At 43.1% G+C, this 26,053-nt stretch overlaps 1 protein-coding gene and 1 pseudogene across 1 annotated transcript; one reads left to right on the plus strand and one right to left on the minus strand.

Moving 5' to 3' along the window:
* Positions 1-487: 487 nt before the first annotated feature.
* On the minus strand, positions 488-3,896 carry LOC127673706 (histocompatibility antigen 60c-like). Its single transcript, XM_052169495.1, has 4 exons — positions 3,830-3,896; positions 2,133-2,318; positions 1,610-1,873; positions 488-615 (listed from the first exon to the last, which is right to left on the minus strand). The coding sequence occupies exons 1-4, from the start codon at positions 3,894-3,896 to the stop codon at positions 488-490; spliced, it is 645 nt and encodes a 214-aa protein (XP_052025455.1).
* Positions 3,897-3,920: 24 nt separating this feature from the next.
* On the plus strand, positions 3,921-21,561 carry LOC127673707 (intracellular hyaluronan-binding protein 4-like; annotated as a pseudogene).
* Positions 21,562-26,053: the final 4,492 nt, after the last annotated feature.

Genomic DNA, 26,053 nt, shown 5'->3' on the forward strand with positions numbered 1-26,053 from the left:
GGACCTGAAGTGCTTGTGAGCTGACATTTGGGTGTTTGAAATAAAATGTGGGTCAGAAAGTGGTCTTGCCATTGGGCCATTTCACAATTTCTATCTTCATTTTCTTGTTTGTTAGGATGGAATTCTCTTCCCTCTACACACCAAAGGAACTAGAATGTTCTTCTATGTTCCGGCTGGTCCTGTATCTGCAGCATGGGACACTCCTAATGAGGAACAGACTATGACAAGGCATCTGCTGTGTGCCCTTGGCATTTCCCCTGCTCTGTGATAAATTCCTCTCCTGTCCAGGCTGAGCATGCCCAAGCTATTGCTGTGAGGTGACATGAACTCTGGATCTCCTGCCTCCTTTCTCAGCATGAATCTGCAGCTAAGGGATCACAGCAGGACTCCTGAACTCATTCACTCCTGCTTCCTCAGTCCTCACCCCTCTGTCCCTTACTCCACTTCCAACATTGTGCCCAGTACCTGTCACTGTCAAGGATTCTCCTCAGAAAACATTTGGGAGATAGGGGAGGAGGAGGAGTAGGCAGCTGAACATTATCAGTTGTACAAAGGGTTTGGAACTGCATGCCTCGGAAGTTGGTTGGTCCATATGTGCAGGAGTGGTTGGTAAGGCTAAAATGCAAACAGATGTTGAGGTTTAACCAGACTTCAAATATGACCAAATCTCACCTCACTTTCTGGGTCCTCAGAAATTCAGTAGCACAGAGATCTAACCCCTTTGCTGTGCAACACATAGTGTATGAGATGATCTTACAGACCTTGTTTCACTACCAAAGAAAGCAAAGGTGTACAGAACCATCAAACAAGGTGGCATATTGGGAGGGCAGCTCTACCCAAGGATGAGAAGGCTGAAAGTGCACAGTGATGCACACAGGCTTGGGGCTCATTAGCAGGCCATGTAGTGCCTGGGCCAAAGGTTATGAGGAAATGTGAAGCACTGGGTGATGATATGTGAAGGATTCAATGAAGGATTTAGCAGGATGATGAGGGGACTTAAAGGTGGGGGATATAAGGGGTTAGGTGAGTGTGGCTAGGCGGCGTGGGGGAAGGTGTCCAGGCGGGCCCTTGCCTGGGCACCTCTGCCCCTGAGGGACCACACGCACACAGACATGGTATAGAATAGAGTTTATTCAGAATAGGGGATGGGAGTTAGTGGTAGAAAAAGAGAGGTAGAGAGAGAGAGAGAGAGAGAGAGAGAGAGAGAGAGAGAGAGAGAGAGTGGAGGTCGGTCATAACCACGTGGAGGGGGGGAAGAGCCCCAGGGGCAGAGAGGTGAGAGTATGTGGGAGAGCAGAGAGCAAAGAGGGAGAGGAGGAGCAAGTAGCCCCTCTTATAGTGGGCCAGATCTCTGGGGCGGGGCATACCTGGCTATTGCCAGGTAGGTGTGGGGTGGAGCTTAGACAAAACCCCAACAATATGGGAAAGAGAAATCCTCGTGGTCATCCCTGGAAGACCACCAATGAATCCCTCACGCAGTCTATCAAGTTTTCCATTAGGCACACCTGACTCCCATCCAGACAGGGAAGTCATCAGACTTTTCAAGAGAACTGCCATATCTTTCCCACCCTGTGACTGTTTTCTTGTGCTAATCTACCTAACTACTTACTTTGCATTTCTCTGGAGTGTGGCAACAATTTGTGGAGGCAATCACTGAAATCTCCCATGAAGACTTTACTGAGACCTTGTTCTAGGTCCTTGTCGTTCTTCCATTGCTCCATGGCACTGCTGGCTTCAGAATGACTCTCTTTCCAGGTTTTATTAAGTGGATAAAATGTATACTTCTCATTAATTTTTGTGATCTCCACGTATCCATAAATCAATTTTCGTTGAGTATATTGACAATTTGTGGTGACTTGCAAGGCATCATTACCTGCAAATGACATCATCTTCTAACCTTTATAAAAACCATCACCTCCCCCAAAGGTCCTGTCTTTCTCTGCACACTTAGGACCTGTAATCTTTCCTTCCTGGCTTGCCATTGCTTGCACAATGTGTTCCATGTAGTTCCAGGTAGAAAAAAATGTTCAGCTCTTCTAGTAAGATAATTCAGCAGCCCCATTCTGTCACATGCTCTCCTCTTCCTCTTTCTCATTTATCATGTCTACCTTTGCATTCTGTCTCATACTTACCTGATTGCAGGCTCCACATCACTCCTAAAGTGTCTTTCAGGCTTTGGAACAAATAAGGACACAGCTCAGTGACATCTCCCTCCTGTTTTCCATCACCAAAACGAAGGAGAGGATTTCGATTCACTGAGCACTGTCCACGTAGCTCACGATAGTTGACACTGAGATTGCAATTTAGAGAGTCTTTATCTGTAAGAGAAACACAGAAGTGAGGTCCAAAGTGGGAGCAGGGGTCCAGAGGAGTCATGGATTTCTAGCTCTCAGAATCCCTCTGACAGGAAAAGGTTTAGGAAGAGAAGCCTCTAATCAACAGGTCCACCACCTTCTGGATCCTTAGTTCTGTGCCATCTGTAACTGTCTTAGGTTGATAGAACTCCTCAGGTGCACATATATAACCAAGGAGATTTATCTTACAAGTACTTGTAGTGACTATTATCTAATACTGAAGTATAAAATATGTGAGATATCATCCATGTTCCAGGGGATGTGTCACAGAGAGTCTCAGCTGGGAAGATAAGGATCCAAGGGGGAAACTTGGGGAAACTTTGGATCTCAGGAGAGGAACAGGTTCTGTGGAATGATACACACAAACAACCACACATAGGTGGTTTGAATCTGAATGTATTTAGGAGCTCTAAAGCAAGGATTTTTATACACACAGTGTTGGTATTACCATTTCAAAAGATCTAGCCAGTGAGGCAGGCACAATTATCATAACCATTTGGCACAAGGAAATGCAAATCAATCAGGTACAATGTTTCTCATGTAACAGATACAGAGGATCAACTTACAGATGCCATCAAACTTCCTAATTAGGATACAGAGTCACTTATTGTTAACAGTAAACCTGCAAAGAGTTTGAAGTTTCTTATATCTCCTGGGTCCTAACAAATTTTTGTGAGAAATTCTTATCTAACATTTAGCTTCTACCTTGTAAAAACTTCTTGACTTAATCAATGCTTTCCATACCAGAGTGTCAAAGCCACCCTCCTCTACATACACATAGCCATATAAACCTGCATGTGGTTGGAAGGTGGTAATTATGTAAATGACTATGAGTGAAAGCATTGCAATTCTTTTTTTTTTATTTTATTTTTTTTATTCGATATATTTTTTATTTACATTTCAAATGATTTCCCCAATGGAGTACTATTCAGCCATTAGAAACAATGAATTCATGAAATTCTTAGGCAAATGGATGGAGCTAGAGAACATAATACTAAGTGAGGTAACCCAGACTCAAAAGGTGAATCATGGTATGCACTCACTAATAAGTGGATATTAACCTAGAAAACTGGAATACCCAAAACATAATACACACATCAAATGAAGTACAAGAAGAAAGGAGGAGTGGCCCCTTGTTCTGGAAAGACTCAGTGAAGCCCTATTCGGCAAATCCAGAACGGGGAAGTGGGAAGGGGTGGGTGGGAGGACAGGGGGAGAGAAGGGGGCCTATGGGACTTTCCGGGAGCATTGCAATTCTTAAAAAGGAGGTTGCAGTCAGTGAGTCAACTTCAAAGAACAGATTATTTAGCTGGGCCCTTAGTAATCCTTGTGAAGAGAGAAAAAGAGGAAGTTTAGAGTAATTTGCTTTGATTTTCTTAGCAAATTGCCAAGTGAGATTTTCCACATCTGAATAAGGCTGTTCAGGAGTGCTCCAGGAGACATTTCTCACCTCAGTCTGTAGAACTTTGTCTTACAGAGTTTACTGGAGCCACTGCTGCAGAGATGAAAATCTAGCTGAACACACAGGAGAAAGGAAGGCATCATAGGACACATGGAGAATTCAACATGGACCTGGTGTTCAGGAAAGACCCTGGAGTAATGCTGCAGCCTGGCATGGAAAGGGAGCTGCCAGCTGTGAGCTCGGCGCTCATCCTGTTCCCACTGGGCCCCTTCACACAACACTGTTGGGCAGATCTCAGGTTCTGCCAGGGTAAACCACACACCTACTCCATTCTCAAGGAGAGACCTCTGCCTGTCTGTGACCTGCTTGAAGACCCAGTCTCTCTCCCCTTCTTCAGGTCCCTGTTTGCCAGCACACTTAATGGCCTATGGTTTCCCAGACTTCCACTAACAGTGGAAGGGACACAGTACCCTTCAGCTGCCCTGGTCAGCAGACTGCACAGGTAAGCAGACATCACCTAGTAAGGAATGTGCACATTTACTGTCCTGTGTTAGTGTGAGCACTGGAATCTAAAATTAATAACACTGTATTAAAGGAATCTTCTAGAAGTATGCAATGTGATTAAACTTAAAAGGGGTGTTAAAAAACGAACTCTTTCCTTTCCCTCTCCAGCCTTCAGCTGTGAGGTAACAGGTACAGGCTTGGTGACTGCTCTCCTGGTCCCTTCCACCAGCTTCCTCTTCCCTTCCCCCCTCTGTTCCTTCCACCTGTTTTCCTCTTACCTCTGTGGTTTCCCTCACTCTTCTTTCCCTATCCCAACATTCCCAAGGTTTAAATTTGTTCTTGAGTGACTGGGATTCCTTCTTACTAAGTACATCCCTCTGAAAGATTTGGTGGCCATGAAAATTAGCTCTCTGGAGCCTGAGAACTGACTTGGTGGTTGTGAAGTAAAGGTCACCAACTCAGCACTTTGGAGGATCAGGATGAAATATGCATTTGTTAATCTCTAAGGAAAATCCACTTAAAAGATAGATTATGGAAACCATTTTGCCAAATGAGGAAGAGTGAATAATGCAGGTGACTTAAAGAAAGCATTTCTGAGTTCCATATATGTGCCAATAAATAGAAATAGTCATCATCATCATTATCATCATCATCTTAGAGGTAAGGTTTGCCCACAGACCTCCAGATTTTTGTAAGAAAAGCACTTCTATAACCTTTTACTGTGTACTGCAGAAATATTGAGAAGACAAAGTTTACCAACAGCTTCAGTCATACTTCTCCTGCCTTGGTGCTCCTTGTCCTAAAAAAAAAAAAAAAAAAAAAAAAAAAAAAAAAAAAAAAAAGCACACACACAACTTCAAACTTGAATGTTATACACAAGTTCTAGGCATAAACCAGCTTTCTCCTCAGGCTGTAGACACACAGGACTTTTAATAGTCAGCAAACAGCCAGAGCTTATTGGAGATAAAGTTGATCCACACTGCATGGACTACAGAATTCAGAACTTGTAAAATTGGTAGTTAAAAAAAAATGTTTGTAAAAAGGATCATAGAAACACGCATGTCAAAGGAGATGTGCTATGAAATTAGGAGTGTGGCCATTTTGAAACAGGTGTAGCCTTATTGAAGGAAATGTGTCACTAGGTGTGGCCTTTGAATTTCCACAGAGTCCATTCCAGACCGAGGGTCTCTCTCTTTTTTTCTGCCTTTATAGAACTCTCAGCTACCATACCTGCCTGTTTGTCACCATGCTTATACAATTATACACACAGAGAGACACACACAGACACACATACATGCACACATACAGACACACACACACAGACACACACAGAGACACATAGATACAGACACAGACACACACAGACACACACAGAGACACACACACACGCCCAATATCCCTAAAATAGTTTAAAAATGAACCACCTCAAAAACAGACCCAGACTGCTTTCCTGTGGATCAGATCAGGTCCCAAGAAAGAGAGACAACTCATCTCTGCATCAAGTACAGTTATTCCCTCTGTCTTGCTCCACTGCTGCGCTGTCACTGGGGAATGAATCTCCAGAAGATCCTGTGGATGTCTGATGCAGTGGTTTAAAGGACAGTGTCCTCCACAGGCTCAGGTCCCCAGTTCCTGGCAGCTATTTGCATAGGTTTAGGAGGTGTGACCTTGCTTGAGGAAGTGTATCACTGGGAGGTATGGCTGTGAAACCTAAAAACCTTTTCAATTCTCATTTCTCCATCTCTGCATCTTGCTTGAGGCTTATGATACAGACTCTCATCTCTCTTTCCCAGCCATCATGCCTGCCTGAGGCCGTGCTTCCTGCTGTGATGGTGATGGTCTCTTGTCCCTCTTTAAGCTATTGGCCCACAAACACTTTTCTTCTCTATGGTACCTTGGTTCTGGTGTTTTATCATAGCAATAGAAAAATAACTACTACAGCAATTATGTCAAAATGCGAGTATCTGCAGTTCAGACAGTTTCAGTGACACATGCTCATCTCTCCTGTAGCTCGAAAGCACCAAGAGATAATGCATCCAGGAAGAGCAGGCTGGACCTCCCTCTAGTGTTCTATAACCTGGAACCATTTGTCAGCCAGAGGAGTAAAGCTTAGGAAACGGTCCTGGTTCAAATTCATGGCAGTTCCTCATTGGAGAATCACCTTGTTGGATAGAAGCCAGCCTGGCTCTCCTGCAGTGGAGAAAATTCATTCCATTCCAAAATGGCTCCTTGCATGCTACTGCACCCTGGGATACAGTGACTTCTGGTCCTGTGCTACCAGAAGGCCCATCAGTTCTCAAGGAGACCACATGAGGTGTGGTATTTCACAACAGGTTGTTAAGAGGACAGGCCACACTCAGACATCATACCCAGAATGGGGACACTGGTGCAGAGACAGAACAAGTCACTGTGTGTTGAAAGCAGGAAGGGACAAGGAATCTTCTCTATCAGAACATCTCCTGTTCCCCAGGTGGTTGTAAATCTTATCTCATCCTGAGGAAATGACTGATGTCAATTAACAAGTGAGCTGCCACCTCTCCCTCAAAAGTACCTCCATTTTCAAGGAGTGTCCTCTAGGTTCCAAGGAAGCCTAGGAATGCATTGGACAGCAGTGGTGAGATAAGAGGCCTTAAACCAGGAGCTCTCCTGTCATTTCCATCTGACCCAGAATCACAGGCAGCACAGAAGCCAGCACTGCCTGGGAAAGAGGCAGCTTTCTCAGTGCTCTTGAAGACGCTCTGGGGCATGGGCATCTCTAGCAGTAACAAGTTGGGATGCCAATAGGGACCTGAAGTCTGCTAAGAGAGAGGGAAATGAGAATAATGGGGCAGAAATCAGGGAAGGTTTGCGTCATTTCTAAAGAATGGAGGAGCACAATTATTAAAATCACAGCTATTAGACTGCTTGAACGTCATTTGGGTTTTAAACCCTGAGTTCCAGAAGAAGGAATTTTAGATTAAGAAGTATGGGACAGAGTCTGAAAGAATATTGAAAAGGCACAGTGAAAAACGGGAAGGCTCCTATTCAATTGTGGTTACTTAGAAATAAGAAAGATAAACAGATTATTAATCACTTATCATAAATGACTATTTGCCTCAGAACCATCCCTCTGAACCTTATGCCGACTCCATAGGGAGACACATGGATGCTATTGAAAAGCAAGTACAAGGGGAACAAATTAAAGAGTTCTTATTATGACAATTTGCTTTGGATCATGCCAGGGATGCTTGACAAAGATAGATCAAACAGGTGAGGGGGGGTAGAGGGTGTGTGTGTGTGTGTGTGAGAGAGAGAGAGAGAGAGAAAGAGAGGGGGAGAGAGGGAGAGAGAGAGGTAGATAGAGGGAGGGAGAGAGGGAGAGAGGGCGAGAGAGAGAGAGACAAAGACAGGGAGAGGGGGAGAGACAGAGACAGAGAGAAAGACACGTTATTCATTTTCTTAAGTTATGTAGCAATCAGGGAACCTACAGACATTGAGCCAAATTAGGTGCTTAAGAAAACTGTGCAGTTCAAAAGGCAGATGGCAGGAAAGTGTGTCAATTCTTGCAGACACCCACAGAAGGAGATACAGAGACAAAGTGTGGAGCAGAGCCTGAGCCAAAAACCATCCAGACACTGCCCCAACTAGTGATCCATCCCATAGACAATTACAAAACCCAGACACTATTGTGAATGCCCACAAATACTTTCTGACCAGAGCTGGATATAGCTGTCACGTGGGAGGCTCTGCTAGTGCATGACACATACAGAGGGAGACACTCTCAGTCAACCACTGAACTGAGCACAGGGGGAGCTCCCAATGGGGGAGCTAGAGAAAGGACCCAGGGAGTTGAAGGGGTTTGCAGCACCATAGGAGGAACAACAATATTAGTCACCCAGTACTCCCAGAGCTCCCAGGGACAAAAACATCAACCTGATCGGTAACATGGTGTTACCCATGGCTCCAGACACATAGGCAGCAAAGGGTGGCCTTGTTGGACATCAAAGGGAGGAGAGGCCCATGGTCCTGGAAAGGCTTGATGCAGCAGTGAAGGGGAATACCAGGACAGGGAAGCAGGAGGGGTTGATTGGGGAACAGGGGAAGGGAAGGTGGGTTATGAGATTTTCCCGGCAGGGGAGGGGGACCAGGAAAGGGGAAATCATTTGAAATTTAAATAAAGAATATATCTAATAAAAATGTAAATCACCATTACAGCAAACCAATGTACAAAAGTCTGAAGGCTTAAATCCCAAAACAATGACAATTGTGCTGGTTTCATGTTGTAATCAATCTACTGTTTCCTTACCAGCTGCTACTGAAGGAAGGGCTGCCTCGATGGGCCTCCCTGTGTCTCTCTTATTCTGGCCTCCAGGTGAGTGCTTTCCTTCCCTGGCACTTCCTCACCATGACTCTCATCACCAGTCCTTAGCAATGGAGTGAACTGGTGGTAGGTGAGGCCTCCAATATCACAAATGCAATAAACTCTATTTCTCTGTATGATATGTATTGCAGGTACTTCTTTAGAGACAGGAAGCTGACTGAAGGGATTTCCAAATCTTCCTGTACCCACTTTCTTGGATGCTGTATTCAAGATTTGTAAATTAATTATGAGTTTGTATGTATTTTTCAAAAGGTTTTACTTTTGTTTTCAAGTGTGTGTGTGTGTGTGTGTGTGTGTGTGTGTGTGTGTGTGTGTGTGTGTTGGTTTCTGCTTGAAGAGTTGAAGAGTGTTAGATTCTTATGTCCCAGAATTTACAGGCAGATATAAGCTGCCCACCCTGGGCGCTGGGAACTGACCTTGGATCCTCTGGATGATAGGCAAGTATTCTTGAGTGCTTTTCTCTCTGTCCCCCAAGCTCCAGTATGTATACGTTTTGTTAATTTAGCCTCTTGATAAATATTACCAATTGCCCTTCAGAAAAGGATCAGTTTCTTTTCATCTATTTTTTATCATCTTTTGTCAAAGCTAAGTCTTTATGAATAGTATTTAGCTAATGCTGTAATTGGGTAAAATAATAATGTAAATCATATCAGTTTTCAGAGCCCATCTGTATCCAGGAACTATGCTTAAAGAACTGTATGGAAAAGCACACCGATATCTTTATAAATATGATCATTACAACATTCTTACTTGTATAGAGTAGTTAAAACGAAAGACTTTGTCCTCATAGACACAGCACATATGGGCTCTTAGGACACAACTCTAGGATGACATGTTGTGTGTTATTAAATTGAAAAGTGACTATATGTGCTGGTCTAAGAAAATCTTCAGGGTTTATATGAGTGAGTAGCTGGGAATTGCTATCCTCTTAGGTTTTGAAAAAGTTAGCATTTATACATAGACATCCCCAGGTGGGAAACGCTGGACTACCTAAGGAAGATTGACCAGCTCAGGCAAGAAGGCAGCATGGGTGCATTGTCTCCCTCTGGTCTTGACTATACATGACATGATTTAATTCCTATTTGACTTTCTTTAATAATGTACTTTAACCTGGAATTATATCCCAGGCAAGCATTTCTCCTCCAAGCTGCTTTTGGTCCTGGTGTTTTGTCATCGGAACAGAAATGAAATCAGGCAGGAGTGAAAAACATGGAAGACAGTGGTCCACATGACTAGTGAGGTAACTGCAGTGTGCAGTGTGGGACCAGACACCGGGGTGTTTGTTTGGTCATAGCTAAAGGAACACAGAGGGCAACAGATGATCAGCCAATCAGATGTTGCTATATTTTAATAATTAATTATTAAACTCAAGGTTTCATGATCAGGAAGGAGGCTGCATGCTGTCACTCATGGGAGAGCTGGGATCCTGATTTGGAGAATCAAACTGGGTGTGGTGGGACATTCTTTACAGGCTGAGTGAAGTGACTGTTCCCACGGGCATCTAGGCTGCATTACTCAGTGATTTCCCCCTCCCCAGCCACCACCCCCATCAGACCCGAGGAACTCACCTCTACTCACAGGGTGGCAGGATCCAGGGCATGCAGAAGAAAATGCAGACAGGAATAGAGCCAAAAGATGATAGCCAAGGCCATAGATCCTCATTTCATGTCCAGCTAAAGGCAGCAGGCGAGACGGCTTTCAAGAGAGCAAAGGAAGCCTAAGTAACTAAGAGGATGACTGCAGAGTCATGGGCAGTGCGTTCCAGTGTCTCCTCTTTGTTGTGTCTGCTCTCTCAGTCCCTAGTCTCATCCTCTCCTAGAACTTTTAGAGAGAGTCGCTCCTGGGCCCGTTGGGCGTTGCCCACGTCTCCTTGGACCTCAATGATTCTTTCCGTTCAGCTCCGGTAGAGCACAGAGGTCATGACTATGAACTGACTAACCTGGGTCTCCGGGTTCCCAAGTCTTCCCAGGGGCTCAGGAATCTCTTCCCAGAACTTACCAGATCGAGATTGTCCTCTTGAGAAGTCGGACAAGTTGGTTCCTCCAGCTCGGAATGCTTACAGCCAGAGGGAGAAACTGGTGTCTGGGATCTCATGCACCCTGCGGAAAAAAACTGGTACAGACAGTGACGTGTCTGTCTCCCCACCCAGCGAGGCGGAGCTTGGAACGTTTCTGCTCATTCAGTAAGCCATTTCTTCCTCTTACCTCCTAGCCCAAAGTTGAGTAGTCACGTTCAGAAGAAAGAGGAATTCTGGCTTGGTTTAATTTTAGTTTTTAAAACACCTAGAAAGTCTCTTCCCAAATACTGCCCAATATGAAATCAACATGATTGAAGACAATTGTTAGCGAACTTTTAGCACTGTTGTGCATTCCCGGTAAACCTTGTGACTTGGAAAAAACTGAGATGTTTGAAAAGTGTGTGTGGAGTCCAGAAATTCCCTCAGGCATCATTCCTCTAGTGCCTGGGCGTGGTACCTGACAACTATGGTGGCAGCCAGCCAGCCAGCCAGCGGACCATGAGGCATTGGCCTATTTCTTTGCCAGAGTCACCTCAAGTCCACCATACCTCACCAGCAGCTTTTAAATGAAATTTAATTTTTAGAACGTGAGTTCTGAGGCCTTCACATTTGCAAGGCAAATAAATACTTTAATAACTAAGCTATCTGTGACACCACACACATACACACACACACACACACACTGCTTGCAGGGGCAGGGGTTTGGGGTCCCTTTTCTTGAGATTTCCTTTTCAGTAACTTTTGCCACCCTGTTGTCCCTGCAGTTATTCATGGATCTGCCCACCTATCTGCTAAAGACAAGGTAAACAAACTCAAGTGACTGAGGTGGTGTGGTGAGCAGTAGGGGTGAAACGGGAACACCTACATATGGAGTCTGAGAAGACTCCGGTTTTGGTTGGTGGCCCCTTTTCTATGATCTTTCTCTTCTCCAGTCAGAGATTTTTCCATCTGTTCAAGTTGGTCCTGGTTAGGATAGTGTTCCAGGAATTAGCTGGAACTGGGGCCTGTGATGTCACAGAAACCAGAGGTATTCCTAAGTTAGTCACTTGTATAACTTATACCCCTCCAGGGCCATTTCCATAATTAACCCATTAATTCCTCCAGGGAAGACTATTTGCTCCTAGCTACCTGGGAATTGAGCTGGATAAGTTTTTTAAATGCCACAATTGCATCAAAATGGCTAAACTTCTGAAAGCTGTATCTGTAGCCCACAACTTATTAAAATCATCTCTAGGGCCAGGTTCATGACCATGTTGAGAAGGGTGTGTGTTTTGCATGCAGAGGAAAGGCAGGAGGGCCCAGAGTCACATCCTGTCCTCAGCTGACTCTCCTTAAGAACCTGCTAACTCAACCTTCTGCCCCATTCTTGTTCTCCCGGGGTCCTGCCTGATTCGAAAGCCTCACAGGCTTAGACTGACAAGCCCCTTCCCGTCCAGCATGGAGACACTTCTCCCTACCTGTACCAACAGCCTCAAGAGGCCCCTCACCTTGAGGGAGCTCTGCTGTTGTTAAGCCAGATTCTTGACTTCACCATAGAAAAGAATTTCAAGATGAGCAAGTCTGGAGCAGAGTTGAAGTTCATTAAAAAGAGGTTTTAAAGATGAAGGTCAGAGGAAAAAAGTCTGGGAGGGAAGTCAGGACCTGAAGACTTCTTAAAGCAGATTCACAGGAAGGTGTTCCTACTGTTGCCAGCAGACTTTTCCTTTGTTTGGCAAACAAACTCAGATGTGGCTGTTGGGTTCACTGGATAGAATCCAAACAGATAAGTAAATGCATAAGTCAAAAGAAGGGCAGGGCATGATATATACATATACATATACATATACATATACATATACATATACATATACATATACATATACATATACATGCACACACACACACACGCACACACACACATGCACACACACATGCACATACACATACATCATATATATATACATATAGGTATACATATACACATACATCATATATGTATACGTATAGGTATACATACACACACACACACACACACACACACACACACACACATATATATATATATATATATAAAACAGTGGTTTAGTTTTACTTGTGTGTCTTAGAAGTAAATAACCCTGGGTAGGAAAAAAGTTATATTAGAAGCTCACACAAGCTTGTTGCTATTCTAACATCTTTATTTGAAAATATCTATCTATAAAAGAAATATCGTCAGGCCAGGTATGGGGCACATGTCTTTAATTTCAACCTTCAGGAATCTTGGATCTCTATCTATCTATCTATCTATCTATCTATCTATCTATCTATCTCCAGGATTTTTCTGGCCTAATCCACTAGTTTCTCTATCCTAGAGAGCCATCTGGAGGCTGGGACAGATGTTGTATCAGGAACTGGCTTTATGGTTGCAGTAGTTTCTGAATACAGAGATGATGGTGAAGTCACCCATAGGTGACAGGGAATGGGTGTCTGTTGCCATGGCGATGGCCATCCATTCCCACATTCCCAGCATCCACCTGGCTCACCTCCCACCCTTCCCTGCAGGTGGTTACATCACAGCCTAAATAAAAGGCAAACCCTCTTGACTGACCTTTGCTCTCTCTCTTTTTCCTCTTCTCCCTTCATCTCTGTCTCCCCCTTTGCTCCTTTCCCCCTCAATAAACTCTCAGGTGGTGCTGGCCTGGTGTGGTTTGTCCAGACAGGAGAAGCGTTTCCATCACAACAGAGAACAACAGAAATAGCCTTGTGCTCCTCCCTGAGCTGGTGCAACTCTGAGAGGAGCTGAGAGGAAGCAGCATGGAGAGACAGTGGGAAAAATTAGAGTCTTTGGAAGGGGGAGGAATGTGCTTGAGGGCTCTCAGCAGCTAAGAGCCAGGAATGCCATCAGGGTCACAGGTTGCTGTGGAGGTTGCTAACATAGCATAGACGCACTAGGTCTTTCTTTTCTCTTCTTAGAACTTAGACTTGTCTTGACTTAGACAATTTGGAATGCTCAGGAGAGGTTTTTAGTTTTGATTTCCACAGTAGCTGATCAGTCATAGTTCAACACAGCAGTAAGTCGGGGCTCACCAGGGTTTGCTACAGTTTGTTTTCTCAGTGACAACTAATTTGACCAGAGTAATAAACACTCTAATGAAATTTTTATGTTTTGGGTTTTTTTTGTTTGTTAGTTTTTTTTGTTTTGTTTTTTTTTTGTTGTTGTTGTTGTTTTTGTTTTTGAGACAGAGTTTCTCTGTGTAGCCCTGGCTGTCCTGGAACTCACTCTGTAGACCAGGCTGGCCTCAAACTCAGAAATCCACCAACCTCTGCCTACCAAAGCATTAAAGGTGTGTGCCACCACTTCCCGGCTCTAATGTAGTTTTAATTTGCACTGAAGGCAAAAATGTGCAACAGCTTTCTTTCAAGTGTTTATTGCTCTGTTCTGGTACTTATTTGGGAAATTATCTGTTTAGTTCAATAATTTATTTATTAATTAGAAGGCACATGCGTGCATGCATGTGTATATGCATGCACATGTGTGCATGTGTGTGAGAGAGACACAGAGAGATTTATAGTTCTTTATACAGGCAGACTTCAGCCCTGTCTGCAGTGCAGTTGGCAGTGCTTCCCTGTGCTCTGTGACTTCCTCTGCATTCTGCTGATTGTTCCCGAGGCCTGCAGAAGTTTACTCAATCTCATTTTGTCAACCTCAAGGAACATACCTTAAGAGATAGTTCTTGTTTCCTATGGTATGTGAAACCCTTTTCACGGAGTTCTTGTCTATGCCTAGATCTTGTTCTGCCCTTGTGATTTTCCGGCAGTTTCAGTTTCAGGTGTTATAATAAGGTCTTTGATCTGATTTTAGTTGAGTTTTGTGCCAGCCCATTTGTGGCATGTAACATGGGTAAGCATGCACTCTTAAAAATAAGTTTTAAAAGCTGTGGTAAACATAGTTCAGATAATATACAAGAGATAGTTTTTTAATTTTATTTATTTATAAATGACAGATGTCACCCTTTACATTATTATTAGTTTTTCCCACAGTCTTGTGTGTGTGTGAATGTGTACATGTGTGTGTGTGTGAGTGTGTGAGTGTGAATGTGTGTGTGTGTGTGAATGTATGCATGTGTGTGTGAATGTGTGTGTAAGTGTGTGAGTGTGTGGGGGTGAGCAGGGAGGCAACCATGTGTAAAATGTGTAAAAATTCCTCATTGTAACTTTTAAAAAAAAATTTACTTCCTTTTTTCTTTTTTCTTCACTTTACATCCTGATCACAGCCTTCTCTTCTATACTCAGTGCTTGGTATCCCAGTGTAGCTTGGAGGCTTTCTCAGGGTGAGCTTTTAAGCAGAAAAATCTTATCTTGGGTTGACAAAGGAAAATCATGCCACTTTCTACTGCGTAAGAATATATGTCGAACCTTAAAAGTTGTGGGAGGTCAAGAAGAGGAGGAGGAGGAAGAGAAGGAGGAGGAGGAGGAAGAGGAGGAGGAGGAAGAGGAGGAGGAGGAGGAGGAGGAGGAGGAGGAGGAGGAGGAGGAGGAGGAGAAAAAAAATATATGTCAGGATTTTTATGTCAGGATTGTAAACTTTCACAGTGCTTCAGGGAAGATGTGCATTGTAAAGAAATGAAGAGTGGAGTCATAGCCATGATCACATGGAACTACAGCCTCAAGGAGAAACTGTCCTCAAAGACATCTACAGCAGGACAATAGCAAATACTGGTCGTCGATAAAACATGGATGGATGCTTGTTGAGTCATAGCTTAAATTAGTTGCAATTACTGTGTTCAATTGAATCATTTTTATCTTTTATTTTGTTGAAAATAAGATGATTTTCATACAATGTATTCTGATTACAGTTTTCCCTCCCCAACTCCTAGACTCCTAGATCCTTTCCACCACTTAAACTGGTTCTCTCTCTCCTCTCTCTCTCTCTCTCTCTCTCTCTCTCTCGCTCGCTCGCTCGCTCGCTCTTCCTCTCTCCCTCTCTTATTAGAAAATAAACAAGCATCTAAAAATAAAATAAGGTAAAATAAAGAGAAACAAGCAAAAAAAGAGAAAAAAACAAGTGTGGCTTTTGTTTCCATTGGAGAAAACTCATTTTTCCTCTTTTAGTGGTTATGAATTGGAGACAGCCTCCAGGTCAGGGTTGGGGCTTGTGTCTACTTCTGCTCTCAGCACTGGAACCCCATCTCACTTAGACCTATGCAGGCCATGTACAAGCTGCTACAGTCTGAGTTCTTCTGTGTGTCTAGAAGAACTTGTCTTCTTGACATTTTTTTACTCCAACTGTCTCTTACAATCTTTCTGTCTCTTGCAGAGTTCTCTGGACCCTGAGGGGAGGGATTTGATGAAGACATCCCATGTAAAATTGAGAATTGCAAGGTCTCTTACTCTTACTCTACACATAGACACAGGTGTAGTCTATGCATTTCTTCCCATTTTCTGCAGAAGAAAGTCTCTCTCTGATGCTGGCTGAGCATAAAACTAATCTACAGGTATAGCAGACTGGGGTTAGTCTTTTTTTTTTTTTAATTGAGACAGGTTTTCTCTGTGTAACAGCCCTGACTGCCCTGGAACTTGATATGTCGACCAGGCTGTCTTTGGAGTCACAGAGGTCATCCTGCTTCTTCTGACTCCCAAGGGCTGATATTTAAGGCATGTATCACCATGCCTGGCTATATTGATTCTTTTTATTTTTTAGTAGAACAGTAGTATTTGGTTTTCTCTTAAGTCCATGACCCTATTGACATAGAACCCATCCCCAACGCATCCCCAGTGGTCAAGAACATGAGACTGTGTAGGCCATGAATTTAACAAAAAGCCAAATAGTTCCAGGTTCTTGGCTACAAATGTTGGGCATGAGTTCTATGTCATGGAGTTGGTCTTAATTCCAGATAGTGGTTGGTCACTCCTACAAATTGTGTGCAACCTCAGAGCCATTGTATTGTGCAGACAGCTCACCACTGTAGATCAAATGGTATCCGAAATATTTTTGCCTGTGAAAGAAGATACTGTTGAAAAGCAGAACTATAATCAACTTATATAAAAGAAACAACCTCATGATCCTAAATAATGTCTATGACTCTTAAGCTACCTAGCCACATCTCTCTATAGGATAATAATGTTTATGTTGATAAATGCTCTGTTTTTCAATTGAAATTACATAAAGGAGATGAATGAAGAACTTGATGGAGATGATCTTTTATAATGGGATTAATTGCATAATGTTTCAAAAGTGAAGCAAATAAAGGCAAATGGAGCCTCTAATAGATAACAGAAGTTTACATCAACTCTTCTGCCAATCTTTAAAAAGTTACAGTTGTTTCAATTGTGTGTGTGTGTGTGTGTGTGTGTGTATGTATGTGTCTGTGTCTGAGTGTGTGTGTGTGTGTGTGCACATGTGTGTATGTGTGCCTGGCATGGTACAAACATGTAGGTCAGAGGAGTCAGTTATCTCTTCTCTCATGTGGATTCTCAGTGACTGAATACAGGTCATTCGTCCTGGTGGTAAGAATCCTTCCCTCCTGAGCCATCTCTTGGGCCCTGTTGTTCCCATTTTGATTTCCAGCCCCATATGTTCAGGAAATTAGAGATTTTTATTAGCTACAACCAGATGATATTAGGATAGAGGGAAAAGAAGATCAAACTCAAACCCAGAAAAGATTCCACAAACCTGAGCAGATAAGGCTACCAAAAATGGCAAGGATGCTTTTTGATGCTTTTACAAATCAACAATGGACTTACACAGTTTCTACTTGATTGGATGTATTTGAGGCATAAAGTAATTTCACAACCTTCCATGCTATTGGGAATATTATACTGTCTGATCTTTCTGAGAACTCTTGGGTCTGGTGTCAGCTGGCAAGCATGGAAGGCCTGGCCCTTAGGGAATACAATCTAAGGATCACAATGTTGTTCTTAGTCATGATGATACACACCTATAAACCCAGCACTCTGGGAGAGGGAAGGAGAAGGCTCAGGCGTTCCAGTCCTGTTTCAGCTTGTATGAGTATAAGGGCAGCCTGGGATAAGTGAGATCCTGTCTTTAAAAAAAATATATCAAAAGCCAATGCTTCAAATAATTCTCCCCTTGGTACTCATTGTGAACTCTATGTACAGCCTTATACCTTTATCATCTAGACACATTTCAGCTCATGAAGCATGTGGATAGAGATGTGATATAAAAGTGAATTTGAGGCTACATATCTGTTCATTCTCTGTTGAATGACAAGCATGCAAGAGGCTACACTGGTCTGGTACATTGGCACAGAAAGTCAGTTTTAGTAAACAAATCGGCTAAAATAAATAATTCTTATTTATTATGAATTAACAAAATTAAATAAATCATACTTATATTAAAACACGTTTATCTGGACTGAAGAGTAAAATGACTCTTAATACAAGAACTAAATCATCAAAGAAATTTCTCTCTTGCAGATAGCTTCTTTGGGCCATATTTCTTGGCTTTTTTTATTGGATATTTTATTTATGTACATTTCAAATGTTTTCCCCTTTACCTTCCTGGATTCCTCTCCAGAAACCCCCTATCTATTCCTCCCTATCCCCGCTTCAATGAGGGTGCTCCCCACACATCCACCACTCCCACCTCCCTGCCCTTGGACTCTTCTACACTGGGCCATCAAGCTTTCTCAGGGCTAAGGGTTGCTCCTCTCATTGATGTCTGACAAGGCCATCCCCTGCTACATATGAGACTGGAGCCATGGGTCCCTCCATGTGTACTCCTGGGTTGGTGGTTTAGTCCTTGGGAGCTCTGGGGGATCTGGTTGGTTGATATTGTTGTTCGTCTTATGGGTTGCAAACCCTTCAACTCCTTTAATTCCTTCTCTAACTCCTCCATTGGAAACCCCATGCTCAGTCCAATAGTTGGCTGTGAGCCTCTGCCTCTCTATTTGTCAGGCTCTGGAAGAGCCTCTCAGGACATAGCTATATCAGACTACTGTCAGCAAGCAATTCCCAGCATCCACAATTGTGTCTGGCTTTGGTGTATGTATATGGGGTGGTTCTCCATATACAGGTGGGGCAGTCTCTGGAGAGCCTCTCCTTCACTCTCTGTTCCATACTTTGTCTTCCTATTTCCTTCTTTGAGTATTTTGTTCCCCCTTCTAAGAAGTACTGAAGCATCCACACTTTGCTCTTCCTTCTTCTTGAGCTTCATGTGGTCTGTGAACTGTATCTTGGGTATTCCAAGCTTTTGGCCTAATATCCACTTGTCAGTGAGTGCATACCATGTGTTCTTTTGTGACTGGGTTACCTCACTTAGGATGATATTTTCTAGTTCCATCCTTTTGCCTAAGATTTTCATGAATTCATTTTTCTTAAAAGTTAAATAGGATGGAGAGAAGAAGGTTTATGGGATATATGGGGAGGGCGGATCTGGGAAAGGGGAAATCATTTGGAATGTAAACAGAGAATATAGAAAATAAAAATATTAAAAAAAGGGGAAAAAGTTAAATAGTACTCCATTGTATAAATGTATCACATTTTCTGTATCCATTCCTCTGTCGAAGGACATCTGAGTTCTTTCTAGCGTCTGGCTATTATAAATATGGCTGCTATGAAAATAGTGCAGTGTGTCCTTGTTATATATTGGAGCATCTTTTGGGTATATGCCCAGGAGTTATATAGCTGGGTCCTTACTTAGTACTATGTCCAGTTTTCTGAGAATCAGCCAGATTGATATCCAGAGTGGTTGTACCAGCTTGAAATCACACCAGCAATAGAGGAGTGTTCCTCTTTCTCCACATCCTTGCCAGCATCTGCTGTCACTTGAGTTTTTGATCTTAGCCATTCTGAATGGTGTGAGGTGGAATTTTAGGCTTGTTTTGATTTGCATTTCTCTGATGACTAAGGATGTTGAACATTTCTTTAGGTGCTTCTCAGCCATTTGGTATTCCTCATTTGAGAATTATTTGTTTAGCTCTGTACCCCATTTTTAATAGTTTTATTTGGTTCTCTGGAGTCTAACTTTATGAGTTCTTTGTATATATTGGATATTAGCCCTCCTTCTATTGGATGTGAGATTAGTAAAGATCTTTTGCCAGTCTGTTGGTCGCCATTTTGTCCTACTGAGTTTTCATTGCCTTACAATAGTTTTGCAATTTTATGAGGTCCCATTTGTCTATTGTTAATCTTAGATCATAAGTCATAGGTGTTCTATTTAGAAATCTTCCCTACTTTCCCTTCTATTAGTTTCTTTGCATCTGGCTTTATGTGGAGGTCCTTCAATTTAATTTTGGATGCTTCTTAACCAATTAGAAAATTTAGAAAATTGCTGGGTGGTGGTGGGGCATGCCTGTAATCCCAGCACTGTGAGAGGCAGAGGTAGGCAGATTTCTGAATTCAAAATTCAGAAATTTAGAAAAATCATAATTTAGTAGGCCAGGGAAGAGCCTAGGATGGTCTATGGCCCTAGCGTTTTCTGTTTAACCAATTAACATACGCCCCAAAGCAAAATAATTAATTTCTGTTCCTTGACAATATAGAATTATATTTTTAATATTAATTTCATATTATTATATGTGTGCATGGTGTGGTGGTGGTGATGGTGTTTGTGTGTATGTATGTGTGTGCGTGAGTGTATGTGTGTGTGGAAGTGTTTGTGTGAGTGTGTGTGTGTTTGTTTGTGTGTGTGGGTGTTCCTGTGAATGTGTGTGTGTTTGTTTGTGTGTGTGTTTGTGTGCATATGTGTATGTGTGCATATACTTGCCAAAGCAAATGTGTGGAGGTCAAGAGAAGCTCTATGGGGTCAGTTCTTTCCTTCGACCTTTATGTGGGTCCCGAGGATCGAACTCAGCTTGTCAGGGTTGTATAACAATTGTTTTATGTGCAGAACTGTTTCATCAGCCCACACAAATGTACTTTAAGAGAAAAAAGGGGAACTATGAATAGCCACCCTGCTTGCCTCTTGGGTTACTGGAAATATCAAACAGGGTAACTACGCCTGTGAGAAGCAAGCATTGAGAGGAGGTGGTGGACTGAAGTAGGGCCTGGCACCATGGCGACAGGAGCCCTGCTGTGCCTCGGAACACAGGCCTAGCTTAGGTGATAGCAGAGACAATCAGAAGGAGTGCAAGAGCTTCTCACTATGAGCCTGGCCCTGCCAGTCCAGAAGAGAGGAGCAGTAAGCATGGGAGGACAACAGGGGGGCAGACATGGTTCCTGAGAAAGGAGAACAAAGGTCCTATAGGAAATACAGGCCCTATGACACTCAGAGACAGGCTGAGTTGACAGCAGAGAAGTTTACCCATGAAAAACCAGTTGACAAGTTTGATCAGGACAGTCCACTGACAGGATGTGGAGACCCTATAGGAGGACTGAGGAACAGAGGCCAAGGTGGTCCTGGGAAGAGAGGGAAATAAGATTTTGAAAGAGATAGTAGCGATGATAAAGCAAACAGAATGGAGGATAGTGTGGGTGGCTGTAGTGTTCCTCCCTGGGGATCAGGAAAGGACACTTGTGATACAGAGACACCTGCACCCATGGATGAGTCCTCTACGATGGGGGAGTGCCAGGGCGCCCTTGACAAGGAGTCTGCAGCCCAAGATCATGAGGTGGAGGTAGAAGATGAAAATCAAGTCCAAGAGATGGCCTTAGATGAGTGGAAAAGCCTTCAAGAACAAACCAGACCAAAGCCTGAGCTCACTATCCGGAAGCCAGAGACCACAGTTCCTTCCAAGGCAGTGGAGATCACAAGTCCAGATACAGAGAAGATAAGGTGAAGGATCACTATGGGGATGAGTCTCATGCATTGCTGAAAGCTGCCAATGATATCACATCCCAGCTGGATTGTAACTTTGTTAACCTCTGGCCCTGGACAGGAAGCCAGAGGCAGCACCTGGGGAAGCCGAGGAAGAATCAATAGAACTGAGAACTATAGCCGCGAGCAGAAGTGGTGACCAAAGATCTTGCTCCCAATGACCTTGAGGACTTCTCTGTGCTGGCTTAACAGCCACTCCCCTGCAGCAGAGCAGCACTCTGAAGAGACTTTCCTTGCTGTGAAAAGATAAGAGACAGTCTAAGAATAGTACATGTTGCTTTTCCTATGCCTTCTGAAATTGTTCTCGTTTTTTTGCTCTGTGGGATGTGGAGTTCCCATTAGGTCAGGCTCTTACCCCAGATGGAGACTTTTTTATGGAATAATATATAATATGTGTATATAGATTCTAGAAATTCCAACACAGAAGTACAGAGTAAAGTAAATTAGGAAATAGAACTGCCGGGCATGGCATGGTGGTACATGCCTTTAAACCTAGTACTTGGGAGGCAGTAGCACGCAGATTCTGAGTTCAAGGCTAGTCTGGTCTACAGAGTGAGTCTTGAAAAACAAGACAAGTCCTTTAGTGTTCTAGGAAATGTGGAGACATAGAGACCCACTCACGTGGAATAGTCCTACCCTAATTTTCATGCCATTCACCTGTTATTGCTCAATTCTGAGAAAATTCCTCAATTGTGGTTTAGACACTGTGAAACAGGGACAACCAGTCTGAAGCAGAGGAAGTACTGGTTCTCAGTGGTGATTTAAACTACTTCATGGTCTGTGTGTGCACACATCCTCACTTAGTATGTGTGAGCAGACTTAGCATGTGTGAGCAGACTTAGCATTCAGGAGGTTGTTGAGTTTAATTTAACTCACTAATCAAATGAAAAGGCTTCCTGGTAAAAGTGTATTTTTTTTCTCCCTCAACACTAGTGTCAGAATAAAGCACTGTGTACTCTGAGCAGACTGACTTGAAACTCAATCTCATTGACTGACTGTGAACATGGGCTGCTCCCTCCCCTTGGCTGTGCCCCAGTTCCTGTGTTGTTAAGGCCTTTGGTAGAGGTTTAGGGTTAGAGACTCCCCCCTTTAGAGGATCAATCACAGCAAACAGCTTGAGACCTAGGGCCACCCACCCACCCACCACTCACCCACTGGCAGAACTAGGGAAGATTCACTGCTATGTGGGAGGGACCAGCCAAGGTGATGGACAGCTGTGAGATGGAGGTTTGCCTGTTGTGCTTGCAATGGAACCTTGCTCCCAAGACCTGTGCTCTCCCCACTTGGCCACAAAGGCTGAGCTGGTGCTGAACTGGAACCCAGGTGCAATAAAGGTTGGTGTTGTATTCTCTCTGAACTTTGTATAAATGCTGAACTGAACTCTTGGGGTTTTGTTGAGTCATCAAAGTTGAAGCCCTAGACATGACTACTGAGGATGTTTGCTTTGGATGACCACCTGATTCTGAACCCATGTTTATTAAATGAATGAGTACAAAGGTTAAAAAAAAACTGAATCTTTTTCTTTCTGTTGTAGAACAGACATCTATATAGGAAATGTCCAGATCCCTAGCACATCATGTGGGACTCACTTTTCTTTTTGAGTCTGTTTTGCAGGCGCACTGTATATTTGTAAAGGTGTGTGTGTGTGTGTGTGTGTGTGTGTGTGTGTGTGTGTGTGTGTAGTGGAGTGACAGAAGAATGAATATGTAAGACAGAGATTAACCTTGGGTGAAGAGTCACTGGTGCCATCTAACTGGTGGATTATGCCAGGCAAAGATCTTGAAATGCTCAGTGCTTGCCTGTCTGGGATGAGCCACAGCTAATGACACCCACTGATGAGTCTGACAGACCCACTGTGCAGAGCACTCTCCTCACACACTGACTTGTGAACTTCCTGCAGAGAACACAGAGCAGAGCTCTCTCCTGGGTGCTGGGGCTGATCTCCCTGTCTGAGGTGCGCATGTCTCTCCTGTGCAAACACTCTGATGAAGCAGTCACTCACCTTCTCTGTCCTTTGAGTTTCTTGTTAAGAATGCTCACAGCTGTTTTCAGGTAGTTGTTTATGTACCATTGGGTCGGTGGGTCCAGCTGTTAGCTGCACTTATGATGCTGTCTCCCCAACCAATAGACTGAAGTCAGGGAGCCCTGTGACTGACCTAGGGAAAGACTGGAAGAAGTCCAGGAGGAGGGTGACTCCATAGGAAGACCAGAGGTCTCAAATAAGTCAAACCCCAATATCTCTCAGACAGTGAGCCACCAACCAGGTAGCATACAGGAGATGGTACTAGGTCTCCAACCCATATACAGAAGAAGACAGCAGCCTGGTCGACGCAATGATAGAAGATGTACCTAACCCTTGAGAGCCATACTTTTTCTAAGGGAGGCTGCCATCAAGTGTGGAAGCTCGTGCTTTTAACACCAGTACTTCGCTGGCAAATGACAAAAGATCTTTATGAGTTTGCAACCAGCCTGGACTACTTAGAAAATTCCAGGCTACCCAGAGCTATAGCATGAAAGTCCCGAAAGTCTCTTTCTTTTTCTCTCTCTCTCTCTCTCTCTCTCTCTCTCTCTCTCTCTCTCTCTCTCTCTCTTTCTCTTTCTTCCTCTCTCTCCCTCTTTCTCTCTTTTCTTCTTTCTCTCTCTCTGTATCTCTCTGTATCTCTTTCTCTCTCTCTCTCAAAAAAGACATATTTTAGAGGTTAAGTAACAATTATCTTACCTGATCAAAATCATTGCCTGTAGATTTCAATTTTTTTTGTCATCTTAATTGTGAATAAAAGGGAGTCTTAACAAAGCCCATTGTGGGTCAAGGTTTTGATGTTCTCCAGTGACTGGATTTCAAAGGACCATCTCTTCTTCAAGACTGGTGTGCTGGTCCTTCAACAGTCCACATATTGAGGCTGGTGTGGGTTAGTATTGTAGGGCTAGGACAACAGTCATGTCTAGGTCCCAGGTAGAAGATGGAGTGATGGCACAAGTCAAAGGCACCCCTAGTTCAGGTAAGATAACTGACCAACCTCTTGATTAAAGAGATCATGGAGAATACAGACAGTAGACATGGTCAACATGCGTTCTGTAACAAGAAGAATGAGTCATAAGGAAGGTAATGTCTTCATTGCTTGCTAGGGAAACTGTAACTGTCTGCAGTTACAACAAATGGGTTCCCTGGAAGGGAAGCTGGGGCTGTATGGGAAGGAAGTGAAAAGAGAGGAGACCAAGACAACACCTGCTGCTCAAGGTCTCAAGGTTTAATGGAGGACTCCAGATAGATAGGCAGAGGAAAACCCTTTCCCCAAAGGCTGGAAGCTTCTCTGAAGAGCTGGTTCAGTTGTTCTGAAGGTGGTTAGTGCTTTTCAGGAAAATACAGTTCCTTGAAGAACAATGGGCTTCACCTTTGTCTGAGTGCTCCACCCTAGGTGGAGGGGATTATGGCAAACACAGGAGTTCCTGCTCAAAGGCTGGGAGAGGAACTTCACCTTGGTCAATGTCAAGTTCCTGCCAGGTGGCATGGCACTCCAATAAGGTCTTTACATGAAACCACACAGACAGCAATACCTTTTAGCATTTGAACAGAGAATATTTTTGAATGAGAATATTAATGGAGGTAAGAGTGGTCTAGGAAGCCCTTCAAAATAACTGTCAATAAGCTGCATCTGATCACCTCAGAAAGAGGTTAACTTGTGAAACTTACATGGTCTTAAACACATGACAGTGGTGTTAGTCAGGGTGATCTAGTGTATAACATAGAATGAATCTCTCTATGTAGAAAGGTAATTTATTACAATGACATGCAGGCTGGAGTCCACCAGTTAATGCATCAAGGGCTGCCTATGAATGGAAAGACTAAAATTTAGAATTATGAGCATACCAAAATCTTAGTACACAATGCTGGATGTCTCAGGTGCTCTTTAGTTTCAGAATTCTAAAGTGGTATACTCTACTGACAATGAAGGAATGGACTTGAGCAAGGCCAGAACAAGCAGGGAAACAGCAATAGTTTACTTCTTCCATGTGCTTATGTAAGATTCTTAAAAAGGTGTAGCCTATATTAGAGGTTGGTTTTTCGAGATCAGATGATCAAATTTAAAGGTGTGTCTTCCAACATTAAATATCCATATGTAGAGTATATAGGTATAGATAATATATAGGTATATATACATATATGTATGCATATCTCTATCTATCTCTATCTCTATCTCTATCTCTATCGATATCTCTATCTCTATCTCTATCGATATCTATCTATATCTATATCTATCTGTATCTATATCTATCTATATCTATCTATCTATCTATCTATCTATCTATCTATCTATCTATCTATATATTGGATTTATTAGAATGACTTACATGACACAGCCTAGCTAATCAAACCTTGGTTTCTATGTACTGGAAGTCCAAGAATTCAGAAACTGTCCAGTTTACATGCCTGGATGTCTCAACTAGTTTTTGGGAGAATTTCAAGGAAGAGTATCCCCAACCAGTGACTGAATAAAGGCATATGCTAGCAAGGGTGAAGAGGAGCAGGCAGACAGAGACCTTTCTCCTTCCGTGTTTTATATAGGCTTCCAAGAGGCATTGTCACATGAGGACTTTAAACCCTTACAAAGAAGGTTTTTCAAGTAGCAAGCTTAATCAGTCTCAAACCCCTATAGGTCCTAAAAGCTCTCAAGTGACGGGC

The sequence above is a fragment of the Apodemus sylvaticus genome, chromosome 23, assembly GCF_947179515.1.
Source record: "Apodemus sylvaticus chromosome 23, mApoSyl1.1, whole genome shotgun sequence".
NCBI lineage: Eukaryota > Metazoa > Chordata > Mammalia > Rodentia > Muridae > Apodemus > Apodemus sylvaticus.

Excerpts from the sequence above, each read along its gene's own strand:
- LOC127673706 (XM_052169495.1), bottom strand. The coding sequence starts at position 3,896 with ATGCCTTCCTTTCTCCTGTGTGTTCAGCTAGATTTTCATCTCTGCAGC. Across the intron at positions 1,874-2,132 it reads GATGTGGAGCCTGCAATCAG|GTAATGATGCCTTGCAAGTC; the intron begins GTAAGTATGAGA and ends TGTCATTTGCAG. Across the intron at positions 616-1,609 it reads ACACTCCAGAGAAATGCAAA|CCTTACCAACCACTCCTGCA; the intron begins GTAAGTAGTTAG and ends TTTGCATTTTAG.